Consider the following 27,684-nt stretch of genomic DNA (forward strand, 5'->3'; position numbering starts at 1 on the left):
TACTGTCTCTCTGGCCCACAGAGTTGCCCAGCAAAAGGCCACACATTCCACTGCTCTCTAAAATGGCTTGGTGGTAGGAAACCCTGTCAAACACTTGTGGCTTATGTTTGTTTGGTTGGGGTGTTTTATTCTTTATTTTATTTTTTGGTTTTATTTGGGGTGGGGGAAGGTCACACCTGGCTGTGTACTCAGGGATCACTCCTTCACTCCTGGTGCTCTCCGGGAACCACATGGCATGCTGGAAATTGAACCCTGATGAGCTATGTGCGAGGCAAGCCCCCTACTCACTGGCATATGTCTCCAGCCCCTCATTTCATTTTTATGATACGGGCCCGCTTGAGCAAACTGATGAACAACAGAGAGGCAGTGACAGTAAAAAAAATGATTAGACTTACTATTCTAAGTTCTAAGTTCTTTCTTAAATTATTATTGCTACAGAATTATTGCATTTTTAATTTTAAAGATGGGGGATATGTTCACTTTCACTATCACTATCACTATCCTCCCGTTGTTCATTGATTTGCTCAAGCGGGCCCAGTTACATTGTGACAATTGTTACTGTGTTTGGCATATCGAATACGTCACGGGTAGCTTGCCAGGCTTTGCCGTGTGGGCGAGATACTCTCGGTAGCTTGCCGGGCTCACCAGAGGGGCGGAGGAATCAAACTCGGGTCGACCATGTTGTCTGCATGCAAGGCAAATACCCTACCCACTGTGCTATCACTCTAACCCATGGTCACCTTAAATCACAAAAATAAACTTCCTTGGGGTATTTTGACTTTATTCCCTCTTTACTTTGGGCCTCCCGAGTGGTGCTCAGGAGCTGCTGGCCGGCAGTCAGTGCAAAGGGACTGAGCGTTTGGGGTTGGTTATCAGATACATGAAGAGGGCTTTTGGCCGTATAATGCAGTGTGTTGCATTCTGTTCCTGATGTGGAAGCCTGTTTATGGAGAAGTTTGCCACCTTGCAATTATTATTAAAATGAAAAGCTTTGGGTTATATAAGCCTTGTTTCTTTTGTTTTTGAACATCCAGAACCAGCTCTTTTCCCAAAGGACTAGATCAAGCCGGGCCCTGAGGTGACATGATTGTTTTAGGAATTTGGGAGCAAGTGTCTTTTGTCATGCCTGTGTGCAAACAGGAATCAGGTAGTTCTGTCTCAAAAAAAAAAAATACAAGAGATTTTTTGACTCCTTTACTGCAGAATTTACATGTGTCCGAAGTAATTTTTCCCCCTAAAATCTACTGGGGATTGTAGTAACTTTAATAATGGAAATGTAGCCAGTTTTCTTATAAAATGCAAAGTGTTCCATTTGTAGTTTTCCAATGTTCTTTTTTCATTAATGATCTTTTCTTCTTTGCCTGTCTTGAATTCACATGAGTTGTAAGGTGAGGTTTAGAATATGGATGGGAACAGGAAAGAGTTTTAGTGTCAATGTGTTTGTTGTTGAACTGTGTATCTTTCTGAGATGTACCACATTCCTTCTTTCCATATAGAGTCCCTTAAAATCTTACTGGCTTTATGTCAGGCCAAACTAGGTATGAACACATATTTTTAAAAGGCACTGGGTTGCTTAGAAATATCTACTTGGAAATTAGTACTTTTTCTTGTAGTAGCTGAAAATTTTTAAAAGCTTCTGGGACTTGCTTGCTGTTTAATCCTAAACATACTTGTCTCTTATCTATATAATTTGCTGAAGGTTTTTTGCATTCTGGTTGGGTACTGATAATTACAGTGGGTGTGTTAATTCTTTTTAATGTAGACCTTAACTGAATAAAACTGACCAAACCTCAAACTTGCCCAGTATGGTGATTGCGTCACTTATCATTTCTGTTAGGACTTTCCTATGATTTAACTAGTGGTTCTTCATTGAATTCATCAGGGACTCTGATGGTTCTTACATTGTTCATTTTGAGCTCATCCCATAGTTCTCTGGTGTGCTGTTCATTTCTTTTCATATCCCATCTTTTGTTGTTTTGTAGACATTGTCTGCATTTTATCTGGAGCTATTCCATCTTTTCTTCAGTTGCTCTTGTTCTTCTACTGGGCTTTGTTTGGGATTTTGTTTTGAGGTCACAACCAGCTGTGTTTCAGACTTACTCCTGGTTCTGCATTGAGGAATCACTTCTGGCGGCTTGGGGTGCCAGAGATTAAACCTTGGTTGGCTGCATGAAAGGCAAGTGCCCTACTCACTATACTATCTCTCCGGCCGCCTCTTGAGTTTCTTATATCACTTACCATACTCTTCATTTCTGTCACTTCTGATTGTAGTTTTCTTATTTCCATTCTCATAATTTTGTGCTGTGCTGACTACCTGTTACAGTGTTTCATTGAGCTCATTAAACATATCCTCCACACAGTGTCACGGAGGTCATTCTCTGAGAGTTTATAGAACTTGTTGGTACCAGTAGAGCTTTCAGTGTTACTATTTTTACTCACTGAGTTTGGAGGGCTTCTAAGCATCTTCCCCCTGGCTTTTGCTGTGTTCCTGCTGTGTTGAGTGTGAATCTCTTCGGGATTCTTGGAGGGATTAGGCTCGTGATGGCTCGAGCTATCAGATATGCTGCCACACAGTTCAGGGGCTGTGGAATTGGGCCTGCTGCGATGGCAGGGTCAGTGTGGAAACTTGCTGGGAAACAGCTGGAAGAGAAGGGAATCCGATTCCAAATCCAAAAAGCTCCCAGGGAGGTCAGCCGGGAGAGTAACTTCATCCAGAAGGCTAGAGGACCAGGCAGAGTGTCTCTTGGGCATTTTCTTCTTACTTTACTTTGGTTTTGGTTTTGGTTTTTGTGCCACACCCATGATGGTCAGGGATTACTCCTGGCTTTGCACTCAGCAGTTACTCCTGGTGGTGCACAGGGACCAATTGGGATGCTGGGTATCAAACCTGGGTCAGCTGCATGCAAAGCAGGCACCTTACCTACTGTACCATCAGTCCAACCGCCAGTGTTTTCTTCTTCTAAGTTGATTTCAGAACTATGACTGCCCTGAGAATTTATATAAACAAATATTTTTTTTCTTTTATCAGGATTGGTTCTAGTTAATAAGTAAACAAGTTAATAGCAATGTAAAGGTTTTAAGATGACACTCTTACAGTGTAATCTCATGAAAAGATATGTCTTTCTGGGGACCACTCCCAATTCATATGTTTACGTATTCTATTTCCTTATTGAGAGAGTAGTTTGCTTCATAATACCAGGAGAGCTTTTTTAGAATCTATGTATCTGCCCTTCCCAGAACTAATGTTCAGGCTGTTCTTGTAAAGATAGAAAGGATTGATTTGATAATGTTCGAAGTTAATCAGTGATAAATTATTTTTCTTTATTCTTTTTTTTTTTTTTTTTGCTTTTCGGGTCATACCTGGTGATGTACAGGGGTTACTCTACTGGCTTTGTACTCAGGAATTACTCCTGGAGGTGCTCAGGGGATCATATGGGATGCTGGGATGCCTGGTCGGTCGCATGCAAGGCAAACTCCCTACCCACTGTGCTATCACTCCAGCCCCTATTCATTTCATTTGGGGGCCACACCTAATAGTGAGTAGGGGCGAGTGCTGCTGGGGTGGGGAGGAGGGATGTCAGCAGCAGTTTCTGAGGAAATATGGAGTGAAACTGGAGCCCCCTTCATGCAAAGGGTGTGCTCCATCCAGTCCATTGTGCTCTGGCCCAGTAATGTTTTTTTTTTTATTTTGCATTTTGGGTCACACCCGGCGATGCACAGGGGTTACTCCTGGCTCCTGCACTCAGGAATTACATCTGGCGATGCTCGAGGGACCATATGGGATGCTAGGAATCGAACCCGGTTTGGCCACGTACAAGGCAAACGCCCACCCGCTGTGCTATCACTCCAGCCCCAGTAATGGATTTTTAATAAGGAGTCATCGGTAAAGAAAGGAAAAGGGGATTTTTTTTCTTTTCCTGGTGTCCTGCCCATAGTTGTATGATTGATACTCAGTCTTCTAGTACTCGGCAAGGATGGAATATACAGTACTCAGCTGATTGATAAAGATTGTGATCATCTGCACAGGGACCTTTGACTTTTGAGTAGCATGTTTTCATCTGCAGCCTGTTGATTTCACTGTGGGAGTGTTAGTCTCCCTGAGGTCAGTGACTTGTGGTTAATTTATCTGTCAACTTGACTAGATAGGCCACAGGGCCCAGCTGCTTGGCCCCACATTGCTCTGTCTTGCTGGGAAGGTATTTTGTAAATGTGATTAGCATTACACTCCGTTGACTTTGAGTAAAGGAGTTTACCCTCAGTACCTGATCCAATGAGTTTAAACGCTTAAAGGGCAAAAATCCTGCTGATCGGCCTTTCAGATTTTGGGTTTGCCAGCATTCACAATAGCAACCATTATATCATTAATCCTTCAATTAAGTCTCTTTCTATATATAATTTGTGTATTCTATTCTCCAGAGAAACAAAACCAAAATTCTATTCTATTGATTGTTTCTTGGGAAAATCCCGCCTGATATATTCACCCTCAGGAAGAAAATGTTTTCCTTCCCAAGTTATCCAAAAGCATTTCAGGCACTTTGTTGTTGTTGTTCTTTTTTGTTTGTTTGTTTCTTTGTTTTTTTTGGGGGGGGGCATGTGGAGCATTGCTTACTGCTTATTCCTGGCTCTGCTCCACGGGCAGTGCTCAGGGGACCATATGCAAGTCTGGGGATTGAACTTGGATTTGCCTTGTGCAAGGCCAGTGCCTTAACCCCTATACTATCTCTCTGGCCCTTCATCTACTTTTTTCAGAAGTGAAGAACGTTAATGAATTGCATTTTAAAGGGAAAGCAGGATTTTAAAACCTTCTTAAATGGAAGAACAAAACTAATTTACATTCATTTTAATTTCAGAGAATTTTAATATACATAACTGGGGGCATGGGGCAGACTCCACGTGTTCTACAGTAAATGTGGAGAACATTGTGGACCTACTACTTTTTTACTGGCTTAGAGGCTGAGGTGAGCGCTCTTCTTTAAATGTCTATAAAATGATTAGCTGAATTGATTTACTATTCTTTTTTTTTCTTTTTGGGTCACACCCAGCGATGCTCAGGGGTTACTCCTGGCTTTGCACTCAGAAATTACTCCTGGCGGTGCTCGGGAGACCATATGGGATGCTGGGACCCGGGTCGGCTGCATGCAAGGCAAACGCCCTACCTGCCGTGTTATCGCTCCAGCTCCTGGTTTACTGTTCTTTATATCTCTCTTCATACAGTGCTTTAGGACTTTTCACCCCCATCACGCAGCCATAGTATCGTCATCCATCCATAATAAACTCACTTGAAAAAACCTGTATAATTCACTTTTGCCCCAACTCTTGTAGGGTGTTTCTCATAATAGGTTGCTAGCGAGTTTTCAGTGGGTGGGAAAATGGGGAGACGTCTGCAAGATGGGGGTATAGAAGTCAATGTGGTTGTCTTCAGACCAGAACTCTAGTAGATGCTCCTGTTTCTGTGCTTTCAATCTTACACCTCCGGTGAACAGCAGTCCTAAGAGTCAAACCATCCAATACAATTGTTGACAAAAGGAAGCCAGAGTGCTAGCGGGTAGGGCATGGCTGACCCAGGTTCGATCCCAGCATTCCATATGGTTCCCTGAACCTTCCAGGAGTCATTCTTGAGTGCAGAGCTAGGAGTCAGCCCTTGAGCATTGCTGGGTGTGGCCCCCAAACAAAAATCAAAACAAACAAACAGAAAAAGAAAGCCACACAACATTGGAATGCAGAGCAGTGGTGACAGTGAGAGGAACAGCTATGGGAATCTCTCAGGCTCTTTCTCTGGTGCTTCCTGGGTGTGTTTCCCTGGGTAGGTAATGGGCTCTCAGGCTAGGGAGAGGTGTTAGCTCTGTATTCATCCAGCAAAGCAGAATGCCATCCCCTGCCATCTTCACAGTGTCAGACACTGGGGTGTCTTCTGTGATGGTTAGATTCTACTAACACAGCTGGTTAGATTCTACTAGCACAGATGGTTAGATTCTACTAGCACAGCTGGTTAGATACTACTAACTTCAGTCACTGGTCCTGTTGTAGCTTCCCAAACTAAACAAAAGTAGAAATCCTTCCTTCCCTAGATACCCTGTAATTTAGTCATTTTAGTCCTGCAGAGTCTTGTCTCTTTTCTTCAGAGAAAATTGCTCTCTTTCAGACAGTCTTTCCGAGTTATGATGACAACAACTCCTCTTCCTCCTAAGAGTTCTTTTGTTGTGTTTTTCAAGTTAGCTTGGTTTGGTTATTTATATTCCACGAAATCAAATTTATATTCTATGAAATCAAATAATTCATCTTTCATTTCCTGACTTATTTTATTCAGTATAATCACCTCAAGTCCTGTCCATGTTGTTGAAATGACATTACTTTATTCTTTCTATATCCAAGTAGTAAGTCTTCTGTTGAGTATAATTACGATAGCTTCTTCTCAGAATTGCTTTGGCTATTCTTGCCTGGTCTTTTTTGTGTTTCCAAATATACTCCTTAAAAATCAGTGATGTTAAGCATTTTTTTCATGTGCCTGTGGGCTATGTGTATGTCTTCTTTGGGAAAATGGCTATTCAGGTCTTTGACCCAATTTATTTATTTGGTTTTTGGGCCACATACCTGGCAACGCACAGGGGTTACTCCTGGCCCTGCACTCGGAAATTACTCCTGGCTGGCAGTGTTCAGAGAACCAGGTGAGATGCCAAGGGATTGAATCTGTGTTGACTGTGCAAGGCAGGTGCCTTACTTCCTATACTATCTCTTGAGCCCAGTTTAAGAAATAGGGCCATCCTGAGTGGTGCTGGGATGACAATGACCTGTTTGGGTCTGTCTGTGCTCAGGTACCATCAGAACCAACCAAGATTATACCTGCTCAGGGTACTATGCAGTGCCAGAGTTCACATGCCAAGTATGTGCTCTACCATTTGAGCTATCTCCTTGGCCCATGTGTGCTGTGTTTTTGCTGTTGTTGAAGTTGAGTTACATGAGCTCTTCATATATTTTGGAGAGCAATCCTTTGTTGAATGTCTGATGAGTAAATATAATTTCTCAGTTGCTAGGCTACCTTTTTTGTTTGTGTGTAAAAGACTAGATTTTATGTAATCTGATCTATTTATTTTGCTTTTGTTTCTTTTGCTATTTAAGTCTCCACATACATTTCTGAGGTTGAAGTTAAGGATTGTATATCATCTGTGTTTTCTTCTACGTATTTTATCGTTTCTGATTTTTCATACATGTCTTTAACCCATTTTGAATTATATTTTATTTATAGTGGTAATGATTTCATTCTTTTTTTTTAATGTAGATAACCCAGTTTCACCACATCATTTGTTGTAGAAGCTTTTCTCTTTCCATTCTCTAGTTTTCCTTCCTTTGTTGTAATTTAAATATTCATTTATGTGTGAGCTTATTTTGGATTCATTATATGATTCCACTAGTTTCTGTTTCTGTTTTTCTTCCATACTAAACTTTTTTGAGTGTTTTTTTTTTGTATTATAATTTCTGTTGCCTTTGGATATTTGTTATTGAATGCATTGTTTTAGTAATTTTTATGTTGTTATTGAAGTCTTTACAGTTTTCTGTGTGTATTATCTTATTCATTCAGAGTAACAGCTTTTATTCCTTTGCCAATTTAGATTCTATTTACATCTATTCTTGCCTAATTTTCTCTGTATTAAACTTCTAAAACTATGTTGAATAATAATGGTAAGAACAGAATTGTCTTGTTTCTGACCCTAGGGGGAAACTTTCTAAATGGTGCTTCAAATATGATGTTGTCTGTGGATCTGTCATATACAGTCCTTATTATATATGATCTTTATTGTGTTGAGGTATCTCCATTCTATTGCCAATAGTGTTTTGTGTGCATTTTGGTAAAGGAGTGTTAAATCTTACCAATGTTTTTCAGCTACTATTGATATGATTGTATAGATTGTATAGATTCAACTTTCAGATGGGCATTTTATATTTGTGACTCAGCTAAGAGTACTGAATGTTTGAGAAAGGGTTTGGGAGAAAGCTGAGTTTCCACCTTAACATTTAGATAAATGAACCCACAGGGCTCAACATTTGTTATGGCACAGCAGACGTGGGAAAATGGGCTCTGTTGGCACCACGAAGGATTCACCATGTAGCAAAGATTTATAGAAAGGTTATAAAAGGCACGGCAGGGACCTAGTACTTGGCTGACGGCACATCACTTCTGGAATTTACTGTTGTCCTGATGTGCCTGTTAACAAAAGATGGTAAAATGAAGATCAAAGCAGACCTGTCTTTTTCTTTTTCTTTCAAAGGGGCCCGTCTTTGTGCAATTTCTTTGTGCGCTGCTTCTCTGGGAACTCAGCAGCATGCTGCAAGATGGCAGAATGTTTGCTGGGTCGTTTTACTGCAGAAACCTGCCATAATGGCATCATTCTAGACAACTGTCATGTGGAGGGGGAGGAGGTGGAGACTTAGAGAAAGGTGATGGCTGAGAAGCAAGTCCAGAATATTACTGAAGTCCAGTAACTCTGAGGAATCATCTCTGATCTAGAAATGTGGAAAACACGTTAGTATTTGTGGGCCCCACTGAAGGCCTCTGCATACAGAACCTGTAATTTCCCGGTCACGGGCCAGTCAGTCCCAAAGTAATAATTTCTGTTTTCAACTACTGTACTTGAGTCACACAGATCTGGCTCTTTGACCCCATCAGTGGCGTTTATGTAAAGCTCACCAGACCTTTAGAAAGAAAATGCTTGACCCCCCCCCCCCCCCCCCCCCCCCCCCCCGCCAGGGTCAAGCAGATTTCTCTTTGCAAAAGTTTTCCTCTGGACATTCTGGACTCTGCTATTGTCCTGTTTTATGGTCCCAAAAGAACAGCTCCAGAAGCATAAAACTAACAGATATCAGAGGTGTCTATGCACATGCAAGTGTCTCGTGTGCTGAGACTCTTCTGTGACATTGCAACAGTGAGGCCCAAGTCTGAGCTGACATCCCAGACCCATACCTGCCAGTTCAGCTCCTGTTTCATGCTGGAGTTGGAACTAGGCCAGAGCTGTGAGGCAGTGAGGAGAGGACAGGCATTAGTCTGCTAAGGGAGTCTGCTGGAGGTGTGCAGTGGAGTGGAAACAGTGTTGTTTAAGTGTATGGAGGCCTGTTTTTGTTTATTGTTCAGTAGTGAAACCATTTTCTCACATAGTCCTGAGTGCATTTTATGACCCTACCAAAAAACCAAGTTTTTCCTCTGCATAAAGCCAGTAAAATTTACCCCCTTATCCTAAGCAGTGTCTTATTTCTTTCAAGTTTGTACAAAGTCTCCATTAATACATCACTTATTGTTGGAACAATTTAAACAGAACTTGTGCAAAACAAATGGACTCTTGGAAATCTCCATGCGCCAGTTCCCAGGGGGTTCTGTAGCTGTAGGTGACGTATGAGGAGAGTTGTGCCACATCAAACTGAAAACGTTTATTAGTGCTGCAGAAGAACTCAAGCTTTTAGAGAAGTAGTCATTTACTTGGGGTGGATATTTAATTTAAGGTCTCGCCACCCCTCTTTCTATATTTTGATTTGTGTCTGAGAGTGAAAAGAAGGCTGGAGCTTGAGACTCTTACAGGGGTCAAGGCTCACTGACCTCCATGTGTTCATAAAAGACAGGGTGGAGCATTTGGGAAACTAATCTCAACTGTCTGTGTGTGAAGTGAGGCAAACTGTGTTCTTCATGAGCAAGGAGAAACAGTCCTCCTTTATAATGATGGTTTGAACTGGGGCTGTTTGCATCCTAGTAACGGCCACAGCTGTGACTGGGGTGCAGCGAGGTGGTGCTGGAGTTAGGAGTTACCAGAAAGCAAGACAAACGCTTTATGCCTTTGCAGCATTGAGATTGGACTTAATCCCAAATTAGGGATTTAACTGTGCACCTTGTGACTAGAACCTCTCCGGAGCTCAGTCACCTAATCTGCCAGGTAATGACTCCTTTCATGGTGACTGTAACTACAAAGGGGATGTGTGATGCCTCTCGCGCAACGGTCAATGCCATAAACCTGGACTTGTTCCCAGCACTGGGCCCTTCCTGTCCTTCACTCTGCCTCTCTGGATTGGATGAGCCTTGCCGCTTTTGGACTCTGTGGGTTAAATCCTCATTTCCCCCCTGTAATTGGTCTGCAGCCTAGCTTGTATTCTTGAAAGGAAAAAAAAAGCCATTTTGTTGATTTTTCACATTTTGATACAAATAAAATCTTCCATTAGACTCATCTTACTGGAGCATGAAGAATCCCATTTTTGCCATTGAAGGCTAATTCACCAAGGATAGCACAAGCGGAAAAACATCAGTATGCTGGGCAGAGTAACTGGAGCTCAACCTGGCCCTGTGAGTGCTTCCCTTCATTGGTACCTTTACTCAGCTGGAGTCATTGGGTGCAGCCTCAAACCTCAAAGGTTTCTTGTTTGTTTGTTTTTGTTTTTTGGAGCCACACCCGGTGACGCTCAGGGGTGAGTACTCCTGGCTCCCACTCAGAAATTCCTCCTGTGGTGCTTGGGGGACAGTATGAGATGCTGGGGATTGAACTTGAGTCGGCCGCATGCAAGGCAAGCGCCTTATCTGCTATACTATCATTCCAGCACCTCAAAGGGTTTCTTTAAAAAAAGTGCCCCTTTGTGAAATAGGTAATCTTAATTCAAGATGGCTTTGCCTTTATATTTCTCCTATAAAATATTTGAGTCCACCCTTGAAAGTTATGGAATGTACATTTTCTGCAGAAGATACTTGATTGTCAACTCTCACTTTGCTTTTCAAACTGTAGCTTCTATGTGTGTGTGTGCTTCTATATATGCTTATATGCACATATAAGCATGCACATACATACTTGGAATGGAATATTATTCGTATGTATGAATAATATAATGGATGTATGATTACTGTAATACAGTGGAATATTAAGTCATAAAAAAATGAGCTCCTGATTTTTAGGGATGGGTAGTGTGGATAAAATTAAGATGAGAAAGACATCTTGTATGATTGTTCTCATTTTTGGAATCCAAAACTAAACTCCTGGATGCAAAGAACCTTTCCCGGAAGTGGACTGGAAGGTGGGCCAGAAGAAGTGGGTGGGTAAAGGGGGTCAGGAAGTTTAAAAAAAATCATTTCCAGTTATTTATCTGCCTGATATGGCTCTGTTTCTCTTCTCCAGTTTACATCTTAGTGTCTAATAGCTAGATACTATGCTCAGTGCTTGGCATAAATCAGTTATTTTAATCCTCTTACAACCCTATCAAGTAGATACTATATTTATGCCCATTGAAATCACAGGACCAGACAGGTATTTAAAGAGATTAGATAACATGCCCAGCTTTATACAACAGAGGAAAGACAGGAATCTCTTAAATTCAATGTAATGCTTTCTCTCTAATCCTAAAAAAAAAAAAAAAGAAAAAAAGAAAGAAAAGCCATTTTAGAAAGGTTTTTCATTTTCCTTTTACAACATCTCATAATGTTTTCATCTCATTTTTGTTAGTAAAGTGGAGGGAAAGATCCTTTTTTTCTTAAGCTTTACCTGTTTCAGCAAAAGTCAGTGAAAGTCAGTCAGAAGCTGTTAGCTTTATTTTGTGTCAGGAACATTTCCCAGTAAAAGTTGTTGCCTGATCAGCATAGATTTTTGTTTTACCTGTCAAAATGTAGCTTCAGCTATATTTATTTGTGTATTTTTTGCTATTTTGTGCACTAACTTGATTCTTGAGAAGTAGAAAAAACTTAAGTGGATTTGAAAATAATTATATTTCATAAATATTTGCATGTATGAGAGCAACCTGTGTTTATTGATCATATCATTAAAGAAATAGGAAATAAATTACCTTTTGTTTGTTTTTGAGCCACACCTGGCAGTGATCAGGGTTTTGGGCTCACGGATCACTGCTGGAGCTTGGGGCAGTGGGGAGCATATGGGGTGCTGGGGTTTGAACCTGGGTCAGACATATGCAAGGCAAGTCCCTGTAACTCACCATTAATTTAGAAAGATTACCAAATAGAACATTATGGAAACTAATTACATTATGGAAACCAGATGGAAACCAATTTGTTTTTTCTGCTTCTTAAAATCTTGAGTATTCCAAGCATGGCTCATCTCTTTCCTCCCTCTCCATCTCTTGCCATCTCTATAGAAGTTGGAGACTAAAATCCGAGATTTTAAACCTTATAGGTAAAATAGTTTTCATAGGAAGAAGCACTGAACTAGGAGGTGGGAGATTGGTTTTAATTGTAGATCAGCTGCCATGTAACAGTTTACTTGTAGAGGACTTTCACTTTCTTGCATCTTTGTCTCCCTGCCTATATAACAAGGTTGATTCAGGTGGTTTTTTTTTTTTTTTTTAGCCCATTAAGCTCAAGATCTCGGTTTCATTCCAAATACCTATCAAACTTATTAACATGTTTATAAATGAACTCCATATCTGAAAATTTTTTGCATTTCTCCAAACCAAAGATTTAAACCCATGTTACTTAAATCTCCCCAACCTTTGGAGAGAGTTATTTCTGAAGAATTCATTTTTTCTTTTTTTTTTTTAAGCATAAGTTTACTGGCCATTTGGTACATTTCCAGTATAAGACTAGGTAGTTTAAATAGATTAAAAAAAAAAGGCCCATTCCTAGAGGACACCTTGAAAATAGTTACAGCTTAATCAGTGGCTGAATAAATAGCAGTACTCCTACATTAGAAAAAAAAAGAAAAGAAAGTTACAAGGCAACAGTGGACTAGTTACAACAAATGCATTCTGAAATACAATCAAAGCAGCTGATATTTATCAAACACTTCTTTTTGCAAACACTACACTTATTTTACCCTTGCCCCTAATCCTATAAGGTAAATGATGTCATCATCCCAACTCACTGTGAAAAGTAAGCATCAAAAGGAGTTAAATGAAATGTTTCAACTGACTCATCCCCACAAAGGATTTAGAGAGAATATTTTACTTGCCTGTATGTCTCTGGGCTCCCCTCTTCAAGTAGTTTTGCAAAATAGAGGGGTACTCTGGGGGTGGTAGGGTTGCATTTGACTAAATTTTGATTAAAAGGTTACACACACATCTTAATTGGGAAGTTGACATTTTTTAATTGGCATTTGTTGTGCTTATTTTTGCATGCATCAAAAATCGTAGGCATTCCAGAAACAGCCTTAAAGTGAGAAAGCTTATTTCGGGAGGAAACTATAATCACGTGCTTGTGTGCTTTGTAGAAAACAAACAAACAAAAAAAACACTAAAATTGGGTCAAGAGTGGAGAATGGCTCAGCTCTGCTGTAGGGAGTTGTCCAGAGCACGAAGACTGGAGTTTACCAGTTTACCGGCAGGTTTTTGGTTTTTGGTTTTTTGTTTGTTTGTTTTTACCCATTTTGATAGAAGGTCATGTCTCCTTTTTGCCTTGGAACTTTGCCTTTCAGAAAGGGCTACTTCTTCCCAGTTGGGACTCTGAAGGCAGCCACTGCTCTCCCCTTCTCCTATCTTCACCTGGAGGGTCTCTGGTACATGGCAGTACTGCCCAGTCTGTGTTTCCAGGCTCCGGGGGCGCAAGCATGTCGGGGGATGTGTTCCCGCAAATCCTGCAAAGCTGGAGAGTGGGGGAGGGCTGCCAGCCCTTGCTGCGTCCAGCAACCTACAAATATTGTTGCCATAGAAAACCTGGCGTCAGAAAGAAAGGGGAAAAAAAGCCTCCTTGCCTTGAGCCCCCTTTCTCCCGAGTTGGCTGCTGCCCCCTGTGCAAGCAAACCCACATTCCTCCTCCCTCCCTGCAGCTCCGGCGACTCAGAGCAAGAGGGAGCTGCCCCGCGCCGGGCTGCCCGCTCGCCTCCCACGGTAACCTCCGCCGTGGGTTCCCAGGACCAGATCCCAGTCGGCTGCCGCTCCTCCGCCGTGGAGATGGCTCCCAGCCCTCCTTGATTAGGGTATGGCAGGGTTGTCAGGACAACTGCTAATGGCACTGGCTCCTGTTTTCTCCAACGTGCTGGGGGCTGAATATTTCACTGTGTTGTAGCAGGAGGAAGATTGGGGCCAGGGGCCGCAGCGGGACGGAGAAGCTGCGATCTGACTGCACAGGTTCGGCAGTGGACGGAGACAGCTGAGCCTTGCTGGCTTTCAGTGGGGCGTTTCTGGAACTTGTGTGTGTGTGTGTGTGTTTGCACCCGTGTGTGTGTGTGTGTGTGTGTGCGCGCACCCGCCTGCCCACACTTGCTTGCCCCCCACCATATGTCTGTGGGGAGTAAGTGGGAGGGGGCTTGAAGTGGAGGGGGGGTGCAGTTGCTGCTAGGTGAGGGGAGCTGCAGGGCTTCAGTTGCCAAGAGGCTGGTAGTATCTGTCAGCTGTTTGCACACTGTTTACCCATAGGGGATCTATTACAAGTGCTCAAATGAACCGGCAGCCTAGGAACTAGCAGCTTCCTGGGAGCTGCAATTACATAAGCATATATTTTTAATATTGCAATAATTAAAAAAAATAAATAAAGCAAGTCGCCGCGGTATGCCTGGATCAGCCACAGCTCTCCGACAAGAGAGGCTGAAGAAGACTAACGCGAAGCCAATTCTCCTTGGCTTATTCACCATTACTGAGGAAGATGAACAGCAAAAGAATGGACATTCCAGAGGACCGAAAGGTATGCATGCAGTAGCCTTACCCTTGGGTTGGCACCTCGGCCAGCCCATTTCCCAGGCTGCCTCCGGCACATTTTGGAAAGCCTGTGCGTGGTGTGCACTGTGAGCTCCTAGCACAGTTTGCTGTCGGTACTTACGTGTGCTCCGTGAGAGTGTATATGCATAGATGGGGACAGATTCTGCAGATGTGTGAGTTTCTGTTCAGCTTTCTGTGACTGAGTGCCACTTTTTACACGCTCTCTTAAACAGCTCCCTAAGACTGTCCTCCACGGGAAGAGAAAATACAAATGATCAAGGTTTATTCGAGCATTTCCTCACTTCCCCTCTGTGTAGGGGATGATTTCTATTTGACTAATGCGCCTACTCTTTTCCTTGAAAGAGTGGAGTCAGGGAAAATGACCTTAGAGTGCAACCTTTCCCGGTCAGAGGGGAAAATGTTACTTCCTTCTCTAAACTGAAATGTGGAGAGCCAGAAGACAAGGAAAACAGGGCGTGTGTAGGGAGGCAAGCTGGGCACAGGAAGAGAACTGGGAGACTTTCCTAACGGGATGAAACGCTGCTTCTGAGCATCATGTTGGGAAGTTATAAGGTGCAGAGATGCCCGGGAGTTCCAGTCCCTGTGCCGCTCTAGCTTGGTGATGAATGGGGCTTCTTGAGTCTCCTAATATTGTAGCACTGTCAGCATTTTTCCAGAACCCTCTCAGGGAGCTGTCCACTGCAGTCAGATACCCCAGTATGCATTTCTATATAAAGGCTTTAGACTCACCTTTTGAATTTGCCTGTATCCCAGTTCTTGGAACTCCCATCCCCCCAATTCAGAAACTGTTCTCTTCAGCAGATTGTTGGTTGCTGTGTTTCTGTGTGCTAATTAAATTTTAGCTGGCATCCACATGACTCTGTCCCTCGGATATCAAATATTCCTCAGTGAGGTATAGAGGAGAAGCATAGCAAAGTAGCAAGCAAATATTTAAGCAGTGCTCAGATGAGTGTTTAAAGACTCCAGTGTCTGAAGACTTCTGGCTTTCTCAGTCCTCCTGCTTGAATGATTTAATTTCATTAAGTGTAATTGAAACTATCTTTTAAATCTGAAAGTATATTTTTGACTCCAAGGCTATTCGCGTAAGTAAAATCTTAGTTCTAAAGTTGACTTTTATTTTACTCCCAGCCATAGTGTCTGAAGACCCAGTGACCTCAAGAAGCAAATAATGTTGGGAATGAAAGGGGACTATAGTGATTTGTTTATTTGCTCGTTGATTAGAGGTTGAAACAAAGTGGACTCTTGGTGAAAATTCAGTACTTCCTACTAGCAAACTCTTTGACCTCCTAGAAGTTTGGTAGCTTTAATGTGGACTTATTGAATTGTGCTTACAGTATTTTTTGAACAGGGTATTGATTTGGGGCACTTAAAAAAATAACTGGAACAGTTATTTAAAATAGCCAACCATTTTGGTTTTAGTAATTCTCTTGCTAATGCCTATTCCTTTCCTTCTTCTGGGTGGGCTTTTAGTTTTGGTGTTTTTAAGTAACCTTATTCTTTTATTTAAAGAGAAGTGATAAATGTAAGTGCTTTTAAAAATCAATTATAGGTTTGGCAATTTTTGCAACTTTTGGAGAATCCCTACTGTTTTTCTTTTTCTGTTCTTCCCCATATCAAAAGAGGATAAAATGGAAGATAAAAACTTAGAGAAAAAAACATTCTGTGGTGATACAGATACCCAGATTGTTTGTGTATCTTTAAATGCCTCTCATGGAAGTATTCCAGAAAATAAGTGTGCATATCTCTAATGGTTCTTGGTGAATAAGGGCTGGAGTGATAGCTCAGGGCACATGCTTCCCATGTGGAATTGTGGATCCCAGGTTGGATCCCCAAACAACACTGGGAGCAGCCCGTGAGCACAGAACTGGGAATAACCCCCCGCCCCCCCATCGCCACCCCTAACAAACTAAAAAAAAAAAGTGACACCAACAGAGATCATTGACTTTGATTCTGGATTCTTTTGTTTGTTTGTTCTCTTTTTATCTTTTTTTGTTCTCTTTTTTCTTTGTTTATTCTATTTTCCTAAGTGGTGCTCAGGAGTCCCCAGAACTCTTGGTGATATTTAGCCAACTGGGCTGGTGCAGAGACCCAGGGATTACCCTGTATGCAAGGTATATAAGTGCTTTAACCTCTGTACTATCTCTCCAGCCCCGTGTATCATTTTTTTCAGGTGTGTGTGTGTGTGTGTGTGTGTGTGTGTGTGTGTGTGTAAGAGGGAATTGGGCCACACCCATTAGTGCTTAGGGTCTTTCCCTCCTCAATGTTCGCAGGGTTACTCCGGGCTGTGCTCTTGGAATCATGTGGTTTGTCCTGCAATGCCCAGTACAAGTACCACTAGCTCTGTATAAGCACTTGAAATATGATTACTGCAACTGAGAAAATTGAGTACTAAATTTGAGTTAACCTTAGTTTAGCCCCCAGTGGCCCTCAGTGGCCACATGTAGCTGGTGGCTGCCTTGTGGGTCAACATGGTGCTTGTCTGTGGAAGTGCAACATTTTGAGTTTGCATCCTCTCTGTTGAAGCCGTCTCTGTTTCTTCCTATGCCAGCTATGGATGAGTTCTAAATGGTTATTAATAAGACTTTCAGGAGGACCAGAGAGATTATGCTAGCATGAAGGCACTTGACTTGCACTCGTCCAAACCTGGCACCACATATGGCCCCCCCGAGTATCTATAAGAATGATCCCTGAGCACAGAACTAGAAGGAAGACCTGATTGCAGTTGGGTGGGACCCAAATTCTACCTCACTCTCCAAAGCAGAAGAGCTTTATGGATCTGGGGAGATGGCTCAGAGGGCTGGAGTACTTGCTTTGCACGTGGAAGCCCATGTTCAATTCCTCACATAGCATGAAGCAGATGACTTCTATTCATGGGAGCATGGTCACGTGGATTTATAATTTCATTTTTACTTTCCACTTGAAATATTATTGCCTGCTCTAAATGGTATTTTAATAATCACAAACTCTTTTTTTTGGGGGGGTCCCACCTGGCAATGCTCAGGGGTTACTCCTGGCTCTGCACTCAGGAATTACTCCTGGCGGTTCCCTGGGGGAGCATCTGGGATGCTGGGGATCAAACCCAGGTTAGCTGTGTGCAAGGCAAACACCCTACCACTGTACTATTGCTCCAGCCCCAGTCACTATTTGCTTAAACCATTTTTTGCAACACTCAGTGAATTCCTTTTTTTTTTAGAATATTTATCAAGTTGTTCATAATACAGTTGTTTTGGGCGTCCGATGTTCCAATACCATCCTACCACCAGTGTCACCTTTCCTCCACCAGTGTCCCCAGTTTCCCTCCCTCTCCAGTATGCCCCCTTAGCATGATATAAATTTACATAGTATTGATTGTTACAACTTAGAGGCAGATGGAATTATTAAAAAATAGATCAGTAAAAGTTTGTGATCATTGATCTTATGCTTCACAATAGTGCGGCTAAAGTCATTGAGGATTTCTTGGGCAGATTGGTGCTAGCTGAACCATCTGTGTTACTGTTTCTGCTCATTGAGCTTAGTGGGTTTCTATACGACCTTCCCATCAGGTGTGCTATAGCGGTTATACAGTGCTGACAGTACTATGAAATTTGGAGGTATCATACGACCCCAGCCCCAGGAGCTAGGAAGCTGACACTGTTCAGTGGCTTGAATTCCCATTTTCTAAACTGTTATTTCCAAGCACCATAGCAGGATGACCTATAAGTTGTTTTTCATTATTTTTTTAAGCTGTTTTGAGGACTATACCTGTCAGTGCTGGGTAAGATGGGCCTATGGTGCTGTGGTAGCTCATTTGCATTACATGTCTTAGGTCCTGGCTTCCATCACTGGCGCTGCTGGGGGTGGGATTGATAAGCAATCAGAAACTTTGCTTTCTACCCATTGTGTTGTCTAGTTAGCCGGGTGTGTTTTCATGCTCACCATGTTTATTCTGTCATTACCAGGATTAAAGACACTTACAGTCTAAATTCAATAAGCTAAATGCTTCTGTGTGGGATTACCCAGGGTTAATGATAGTGACAACTTTGAGAATGCTTGTACTACTGGGAAACTGAAATAATGAACTCAGCATATCACTTACCATCTGGACTCCCCATGTGACTTCACAGTCACCTGGGGACATGAGACAAAACAGAAGCTTGCCTGGTTGATAGACAAGGTAATTTTCCCCCCTTTAACAAGTATTTTAACAAATATTCTTTTTGTTTTATGCTTAACTTTAACTGTAGTTTAGTATTTATGGGTTATTAGTTTTAGGGAATATGACAGTTATAGTTGATATAGTATTTATGGGTTATAAGTTTGGGGGGATACCCACCAGTTCATAGGGGCTACTCTCAGCTCAGTGCTCAGAATTGCTCCTAGCAGTGATAGGGCACCAACCCAAGCATCTGGCCTGCAAAGCAAGAACTCCAGCCCATTGAGCTCTCTCTGTGACTCTGTTATTTTGATGTAAAAAATTACTACCACCACTAGGCTTTGCAGGATCATCCACTATAGACTCGATAAATTCTTGAAGGAGAGGATACTCTTTTTTTTTTTTTTAGGAGAGAATACTCTATGTAACCAGTCACTGTCACTGTCAGTGTCCTCCTGTTGTTCATGGATTTGCTCGAGCAGGCGCCAGTAGTGTCTCCATTCGTCCCTGACATGTGCTGGTGTAGCCTGGATGGCATATTGGGGGCTCTTTCAGTGTCAGGGGAATGAGGACCATCATTGTTACTGTTTTCAGCATATCTAGTATGTTGCAGGTAGCTTCCCAGGCTCTGCCGTGCAGGCAGGATACTCTCAGTAGCTTGCCGGGCTCGCCAAGAGGGATGGAGGCTTTTGGGGCAGTCTCTAATCACTTTTACAGGTGTTCCCAATCAGGCATATATGCGGGAAGGATACTTTTGGTAGCCTGCCGGGGTCTCTGAGAGTGAAAACTAGACAATAAAAGGTCGCTTCTGGGAGCTTGGTTTTATAGTCTCTGGATCTTGGCCATTGGTGGGATTACACAGCAGTTGTTGGGCGCAACTGTCTAGCTACTGGAAGATGGGTGATCTGGGTCGAGGAGGCCCAGTCCCGATCCAAGCAGGCTTGGAGATCTCAGCCCCAGGTCCTGCACACCTGGGTTCCTCCGCCGGTTCCTTCATGCATGAGGCTCGTCGTATGTAACCAGTAGGAATGTAAATGTTTTATGTGCCTTGCTATTTTGATATATAATATTCAAATAGTGATTGGGAGTGAACTGGGCTTCTGCTGTTGCTCTTATACTTCAGAACTTCATACTTCAGAGTATCGCTGACCTCAGAACTAACCTAGGGAAGAATGTTTAGCTAATGCAATGATACAATGCCCTTGATTAGGCTCAAGGTGAACTTGCTTTATAATGAATTTTGCTGAGCATAGTGTGATTATTAAATATATTAATAACATTTTTCTCCCTAAATCAGCATTTGTTAAATATGCACTGTGTGTAGATAATTGCTGGGGCATTGTAGAAGTAATGCAAAGATAATTGACACGATTCCTGGTCTCAGAGTGAAATGGGTGAGTGTAAATACAATGTAAGAATCTAAATATATTCAAAACAGAAGTTGACAGTGTGATTAAATGTTCTGTTGCACACATCCAGGACTTCTAGATTGTGATTTCTGTTTCTTTTTTTTGGGGGGGGTCACTGTTGTTGTGGGGGCCACCAGGACCACATTTGTCTGTCCTGAGAGTTCCTGTGATCCTGGGGAACCAGGACCTCACACATGCAAGAACTACCATATTCCTCGTACTAGGGTATAAATTTCTTCAAGGCCAGGACTCTCTGTATCATGTAACAATGCACCATGCATAGTGCATGGAGTTTTATTGAACAGAATTAAGCTTACCCATCAAAAATATTTTTTGTTGGTTGTGAAGGTCTAACATAGGAATTCTAATAAATGTTGGTGGTATTAAAATTGCCTTTCCAAATGAACTGCTTTGAAAGAGAGACTACTGTGTGTGGATATGTTTGACATGTTAATTCTATCACTACCATTTTCATTTGCCTAGTGGTTAGTGTTACTCTATTCTTTTGTTTTCTACTATACCATTCATCATTTTCTTTGGGAAAATGATGGTATATTGGATTCAAGGAAGTATTGACCATTTTGTTAATAGCAGATTATTAATCCTGCCCCTTTTGTTAGCGAATTGCAGGAAGATGGTAAAGAATTGCATTTTCCTTTAGAAACTTGAACCAAGTGTTCTAAGAAGCTGTGCTCTCTCGCTTGTCCACTGCCCTCTGATTTTGTGAAAATGTATTTATCAATGCTGCAGCAATTCTTCTCTTGGCTTATCTACCATCAAGGTAGAATTTCTGCCAGTTAAGGTTTCCAAATGAAATACAATCTTCTGTTCATATATATAACTACTGGATGGGTGATGATCTAGCAGTGTACCCTGTGTAAGCTGTGAGTCTTTCTTTTCAAAAAGGAGTTTCATGATTAAAAGTGTGAATGCCACTCTAGAATCATTTTCACACATTTCCTTGTTCCTTTTCCTCTCTTGTTCTGTAAGATGTGTACTCTTGACTGCTCCTCATGTGTGTATTTGTGCCATTTCAGGACTAGGCAAAAGGTTTTAGCAGTAGAATTATATAACTTGTGAGGCAAAAGAGAATTCAAAAATATTATCAAAAATGCTTATTATAGGGAGGGAATCTTAAAACCAAACTGACATAATGTTTCTTTTTAAGGGTGGGGGAGGAGGCAGGGGGGCATTTGGGGCCACGCCCAGAAGTGTTCAGGAGCTATTCCTAGTTCTGTACTCAAGAATGCCCCCCTAGTGATACTTGTGGGGACCATATGTCGTCCTGGGGGTTTGAGCCAGGGTCACAGCTGCCACAGCTACATGTGAGGCTAGCATCTCACCTCCTAGCCTCTCTTTTGAACTCAAATTGTCATCATGAATTTCATTTACTTAAGAGAACCTACATAAGCTAGGGAGTTCGTAGTGGGGTTGCATGGGTAATCCCTGGTACTGCCGGGCCTGAGCAGCACCCCATTCTCAGGCCCTCACATTGAACTGCGAGCCAGATGGGCCCAACATCACTGGGAGAGGGCACTCCCACCCAGTCTCTTAAGTACTGACTGGGAGGCTCAGAAAAAAACGGCAACCTCCATATGATTAATTTAAAACAAAAAGAATGAAGATGGTAGAAGCAAGGATCATGACATACACGGTATAGCACTGTAGCACTGTCCTCCTGTTCGTCGATTTGCTCAAGCAGACACCAGTAACGTCTCCATTGTGAGACTTGTTGTTACTGTGTTTGGCATATTGAATATGTCACAGGGGGCTTGCCAGGCTCTGCCATGTGGGTGGGATACTCTTGGTAGCTTGCTGGGCTCCCTGAGAGGGGCAGAGGAATTGAAACCAGGTCAGCCGCATGCAAGGCAAACGCCCTACCTGCTGTGCTATTGCTCCATCCCTATATACAGTATAATCTGAATTAAATGAAGTCTCTGTTCCAAGAGAGTGTAAGTTAGTCTGATTTTCATACATTCTGTTATTGAAGTAGATATTGCATACATGATGCTGTATAGAAGAGGAAGGTGATGTAACTTGCAGGTGAGCACATTTTGTGTATATAGAGGTACTGTGGGTTTGGAATTTTCTGCATAAAATCAAAAGAGAGAAAGAGAGCAAGGAGAGAGAGGGGGGAGAGAGAAGAGAGAGGATAAAAGTATCTGCCATAGAGGCAGGCAGGGGCGGGGGGCAGGGACGGGCAGGAAGGAAACTGGGGACAGTAGTTGCTGAAAGTGTACACTGGTGAAGGGACAGGGACAGGTGTTGGAACATTGTGTGACGGAAACTCAATCATGAAAAACTTTTAAGTTTAAAAAAGAAAAGAGCCCTGTTTCAAGAACTGCAGCTGATGGGACTGAGAGAGTGACTGCATCAGCCATGGGGGCCAGTCACACTTCAGGGTTTGCTGGCGCTCTCTCTTAGAGCTGATAAATATTAGGCATTGCTTCTTGAAAGGTGGACGTGAGCATCTATTTCCACTATCATTCTCTTGCCTCTTGGAGCAACTTTGTCTTTGAAACTTTTTATCCAAAAGAATGATTTCCTCTTTCTGTGTCTCTCTCTGTCTCTGTCTCTCTCTGTCTGCTCTTTTTGTCTCTCTGTCTCTGTCTCTTTCACACACACACACAAATAGCTGACCACATGATAACCTAGAGTGACATCAATGATGGTGGCAAGGTCACCAGACCATGCCAGTGCCCAAAGGTCAGGGGGAGGAAAGAAATTCTGAAAAGAAGGAAACTGCAAAGCAGATCCCAAACCCATCGGGACTTTGTAGAGAGAAGTCACCAGGCAGTTTCCACCTTCTCTTTGTCTGTTGCAGGTGTGGTTCAGCAGGACCCACTGTAACTGAACTGGTGTGCACCCTTTACAAGTGTGGTGCCTCCATCCCCCCTCGAGGGACTACCCTCTGGCCGTCCTGAACCGTTCTGGCTGGTTCATCTGTGCCATCTGTTTGCTGTCTTCATCCAGAGTCCTCTGGGTTTTGTTTTTATGTGTATTTTCTTTTATTTTACACATCCAACTGTACTCTGGGCTTATTCCTGGCTCTGAGCTCAGAGATCACTCCTGGCTATGCTCAAGGAACAACTTTATTTTGGTGGGGCTCACATCCAATGATGCCTACTGCTTACTCTTGGCTCTGCACTCAGGAATTACTCCTGGTAGTACTCGGAGAACATTTATGGGATGTCATATAAGGCAAATGCTCTACCTGCTATACTATTGCTCCAACTCCATCAAGGAGCAACTTTAAATGCACTTCTTGTGAACCAAAAATTTTCCAGGTAACTGGCAGATATTTTGACTTTGTTTTCCATAACAGAAACTAATATTTTCACAGGATGGTTTTATTGAGAGAATCATCTTATTTTTAAGGTCTTCTAAGAATCTTGTTTATATTGGGTCCTTTTTACCCAAAAAGTATTGAGTACTTTTGCAGGCAGTGAAATCAAAGTTTCATCTTTGAAGATTTCTTCACCTAGATAGAACTAGAGAAGTTCGAGACTCCTGCTCTCAAAAATATTCATTCTTTAAAAAAAAATTAGCTTGTTATTTCATCCTTTTTTTGATGACTGCACATTCTCAAGATAATATATATGACATTTTCCATCCTACTTTTTCACTTGTAAGGTTTGCAGTATTATTAAATTTTTCTGTAAATGTATCTTTTTAAAAACGTACAAATATCCTTCAGGTAGCTATAACAATATATGTAAGCTCTCTTCTAATATTGAACTTGTGAGTCTTGTTTTCATTTTGGAGCTTCTAAAGATAAGGGTTATCCACTTACATGGAGGGAAATGCATAAGCAGTTTGACTAGTAGTGAGTGGCCGTAGCCCAAGTGTGTCATAGTTATTAGAAACTCAGACTAAATGGGGTGAGGCACCGGGAGCATGCTAGCAAAGCCTCTACATATGGAAATAGGCAAGTTACTGGTATTTAACCTTGTTATTTCCATGCCTGAGGTTCTCAGCTGTGAAATGAAATTATTAAATTTATGCTCATAGGTGGTGAAAAAGGACTAGCAATATCATATTTAGAACAAGCTGGAAAATAATTGGGGCTCATTAAATGAGAGTGATAAAAGGCATTTGTAATCAAATGTCCCACATTTTCTGATAACTCTTACAGGAGTTCCTTTGTTCCTGCATCTAAATCTGTCTCTTTGTTAAGGAGACACTTCCCTAGTCATGATTCCTATTTTGTATCTTAGCCTAGTTGTCAATGAGTATTTCCAGGGTCTGTTTTCCAACAGGCGCTTCCCCACAGTTGGCATGTGTGACTGGGTTTTCATTCTGTGCTTTTTCGTGTGGATCAAATGTACTAACTGTTGATTCAATTACTCAATGACTATACCCTATAATTTTGCCATGCGAAGCGAAGGAAATAAATTACCATTATGTCAGAGCACCTCATTTACTTGTTCCAAATCCGATTAAGGGAGTGACCTTTTATTTCTCAGGACTAATGGAAAATTTGGGGTCTCTCTTAGGGAGCAATAACAATTGTCCTTTGCCATTTTGGAATGAAATCAAAATTTTCCCTTAAAATGTGTAGTTTTATTTTGCTTTTGAGGTAGGGTGGTGGGGAGGGGGGTAGCAGGGAGGGTCGTGTCTGCGGTGATGTGGATGGTGATTGGATATGTGTAAATTGCTTCAAATTTTGAAATAAGTGGTGGTGGCTGGTGAGCAGGTGATTTAGATCCTAGGTATCACGTTTGAGTGCCAACTTTGTTTTTCTTTTCTCAAATGTATATTTTCGGCCTGATGTTCCAAACATGGTCAGTAGCTTTTATTTCTCTGTGATAGTCTTGCTTATTTTGCTAGTGAGTCAGCTGAAAGGCTAAACTGTCACTGTCACTGTCCTCCTGTTGTTCATCGATTTGCTCGAGCGGGCCCAGTAACGTTGTGAGACTTAGTTACTGTGTTTGCCTTATGGAATATGTCACTGGTAGCTTCCCAGGCTTTGCCATGCGGGCAAGATACTCTCAGTACCTTGCCGGGCTCTCCAAGAGGGGCAGAGGAATTGAACTTAGGTCAGCCATGTCAGCCACATGCAAGGCAAATGCCCTACCCGCTGTGCTATCGCTCCAGCCACTTGAAGAAAACACCTATTGACATTTGGTGATGCCCTTGTGATATGTGTAAGCTCAGAGATCTTGGTTCTCTCCAGGAGACAGTATCCTATTGGAACTCTTCCTTCTGATGTGAGCCTGGACTTCTCCTCTTCTCTGCACTTGGCTGGACCCAATCAACTCCTTCTGCCCTTCTGTTTACGTGTCATTTCCTTAAGAGTGTCCCAGGTGACACCAAGTCCATGTTTTAGGCAGACAGGCTTGTGTACTTGTCCTTTCTTGCTCCAACCAGTTGTAGACTAAGAGCTTGTCTGTGGAATAGTTGCTGAGGTCTCTCCACAACACGTCAGTGTTACAGTCTTACTGTCCGTGACACCCAGCAGGGGGCCTGGTTACCCCCATGGAGGCTCCCCAAGTGTTTGGTGTATGACTGCTTAGTGATGACACGCCAGCACTACCAGAGAACATGAGGAAGCATCACTGGGTGAGGCCGTCGTCCAGGCTGTGGAACATTCCAGAGCCTAGGACTTTGTTCTGAATCCGGCAAAGGCCTGGAAATAGCAGAGCAGTCATCTTGCCTAGTGATATGGGTGACTTTTGTATTAAAGACCTTTGCTCACCTGCTGTCATGCAGAGATCTGTTCGTTTTGATCTCTTGTGGCTGGTGTAGTCGGCACATTCTCCGGGGACTGTCTTGGGACAGATTCCTGTGCCAGGCCATCCCAGAAGCACCTCCTGCTAGCCTCTTTCCTTGAACTGCTCGTTCAAGTTTGTTCATTATGAAACGTTCATTTCGAGTGAGCTGTGTATCCTCATTGTGGCCATATTTGTAATACGAAAAGCATTTTATTCTCCTTCGAGCAATTGAAATTCATTATCATGGCTATAAACATAAATCATAAGCCTGGTTATGGGGGGGAGGGGAAGTACAGGGGGTTCTAAGGACATAAGAAAGAAATTCTCATCCACAGAAAGTGTTTGTCGACTGAAACCCACTGAGCGTTCCGGCCACTCACGTCTTCCTTCCTGCCTGCTCCTCCATGGCCCAGTCAAAGCCTTCTCTCAGTTTGAGTCTAGTGTGACCCTAGACGTGTTCCTGCTCGTCCCTACCATTCCGGTGCATCTCATTAAACCACCCAGAAATTTCCTTTTATGTTTCTCTTTTATAATATGTTCTCCATATCAGCTCCTTTTTTTTTTTTTCCCCCAAGGCCCAGAAAAACAGGTTCTTTGTTGGTAGACAGTTCCTGGTTCAGCCTTTGCCGTCAGCGGTGTGAGGAGATAGAAAGCAGCAATGGAGACGAGGCCTCAGCACTCAGTGCTGTCCCCTGAACTTCTCTTCCTGAGGGCTTGCCTCTGATTCTTTCCTGACGTTTCCATAACGTGTCCTTTCCCTGATCCAGATGGGGCTCATTATCTTAACTTCTCTTTCCTCTGACTTCATAGTTAGCATCCTGGCGTGACTGTGCATGAAGCTCCAAACTCACTGCTTAGGACCATCACCCTCTTGCTGATCCCAGCCCCCAGTCAACATTTTCGTACCATCTCATTGACTTCAAAAGCCCCTCTTGGTCACCAGTAGCAGTGTCATGGGCCTCAACCGTGGTGGCCCGTGGCCCTCACTTCACCTCCAGTGAAGTTATCCAGCCAGCCAGCAAGGTAGGTAGGTCTATGTTAGAACTTGCTGCCACTCCCCCTATGATATCATGGACTCAGAAACTCCCCTGAGGCACCCACAGATTTCCCATTCAGCAGACACTGATTTAGTGCCTAGCCCGCGCAGAGCTGGGAGCTCAGCCTCCTGCTCCAGTGTATGTTGTGCCCAGGGGCCCGCAGGAGCTCACAGCCCATGCACCTTCTAGGGGCTCTTATTTTTTCTCTTCCATCGTGACAGGTGGTACCTAGGCGCTGAATATCCTCACGTAGCTTCCTTCTTCCTTACACCTCCTGAATGTTGCTGTGAGAATCCTGAAAACAAGCTGGATCTGTTCCATTTCTTTGTCCTCTCAGCAACCCTACTGCTGCGCCATATGTCACTGGTTTGCACCCTGTGGCTCATCCACTCTACCTCACTTAATAGCTAACATTTTCTGCCATTTTGCTGTGATTGAGGAGATGTTGTATTAGCTTCTGGATTCTAATTGTACTCTCTTATAAACAGGGAGAAAGTATATAGAAAAGTGTAGTGCCTGCATTATCCCAATTAAAACTCATCAATTGGAAAGAGAAAAATAAGGTGGTTTTCTCTGAAAGTGGTCGAAATAAAGAGGTCTGTTTTCATTTGATAGGATTTTGAAGGAGGAGGGTAAGATTGAAATGGGACTGTAGGCCACCACCATTGAATTTAATTAAAACTCTCAGTCAAAGGATGATTGCAGTTTATGTTGCCAGCATCCTAATTGTTTTTGGTGGATCGTTATAGATAAGAAAAAAGCAAATTGAATGC

The 27,684-nt window shown here is 42.6% G+C and overlaps 1 protein-coding gene across 6 annotated transcripts in view; it reads left to right on the top strand.

Moving 5' to 3' along the window:
- The window catches only part of MAP7 (microtubule associated protein 7), a 165,391-nt gene that overhangs the window by 6,693 nt on the left and 131,014 nt on the right, over positions 1-27,684 (top strand). For 2 of the 6 annotated variants that reach the window (XM_056125985.1, XM_056125984.1), the window contains exon 1: positions 14,200-14,584. The exons of 1 other annotated variant lie outside the window; for it this stretch is intronic. In XM_056125985.1, the coding sequence (XP_055981960.1) occupies positions 14,452-14,584 (133 nt within the window). In that variant the 5' untranslated portion in view covers positions 14,200-14,451. Of the gene's footprint in view, positions 1-14,198; positions 14,585-27,684 lie in introns of those variants that run through there. 3 more of the 6 variants (XM_056125989.1, XM_056125988.1, XM_056125986.1) reach the window with 2 other exon arrangements.

This window comes from Sorex fumeus, unplaced genomic scaffold, assembly GCF_029834395.1.
Source record: "Sorex fumeus unplaced genomic scaffold, SorFum_2.1 ptg000061l, whole genome shotgun sequence".
Taxonomy (NCBI): Eukaryota; Metazoa; Chordata; class Mammalia; order Eulipotyphla; family Soricidae; genus Sorex; species Sorex fumeus.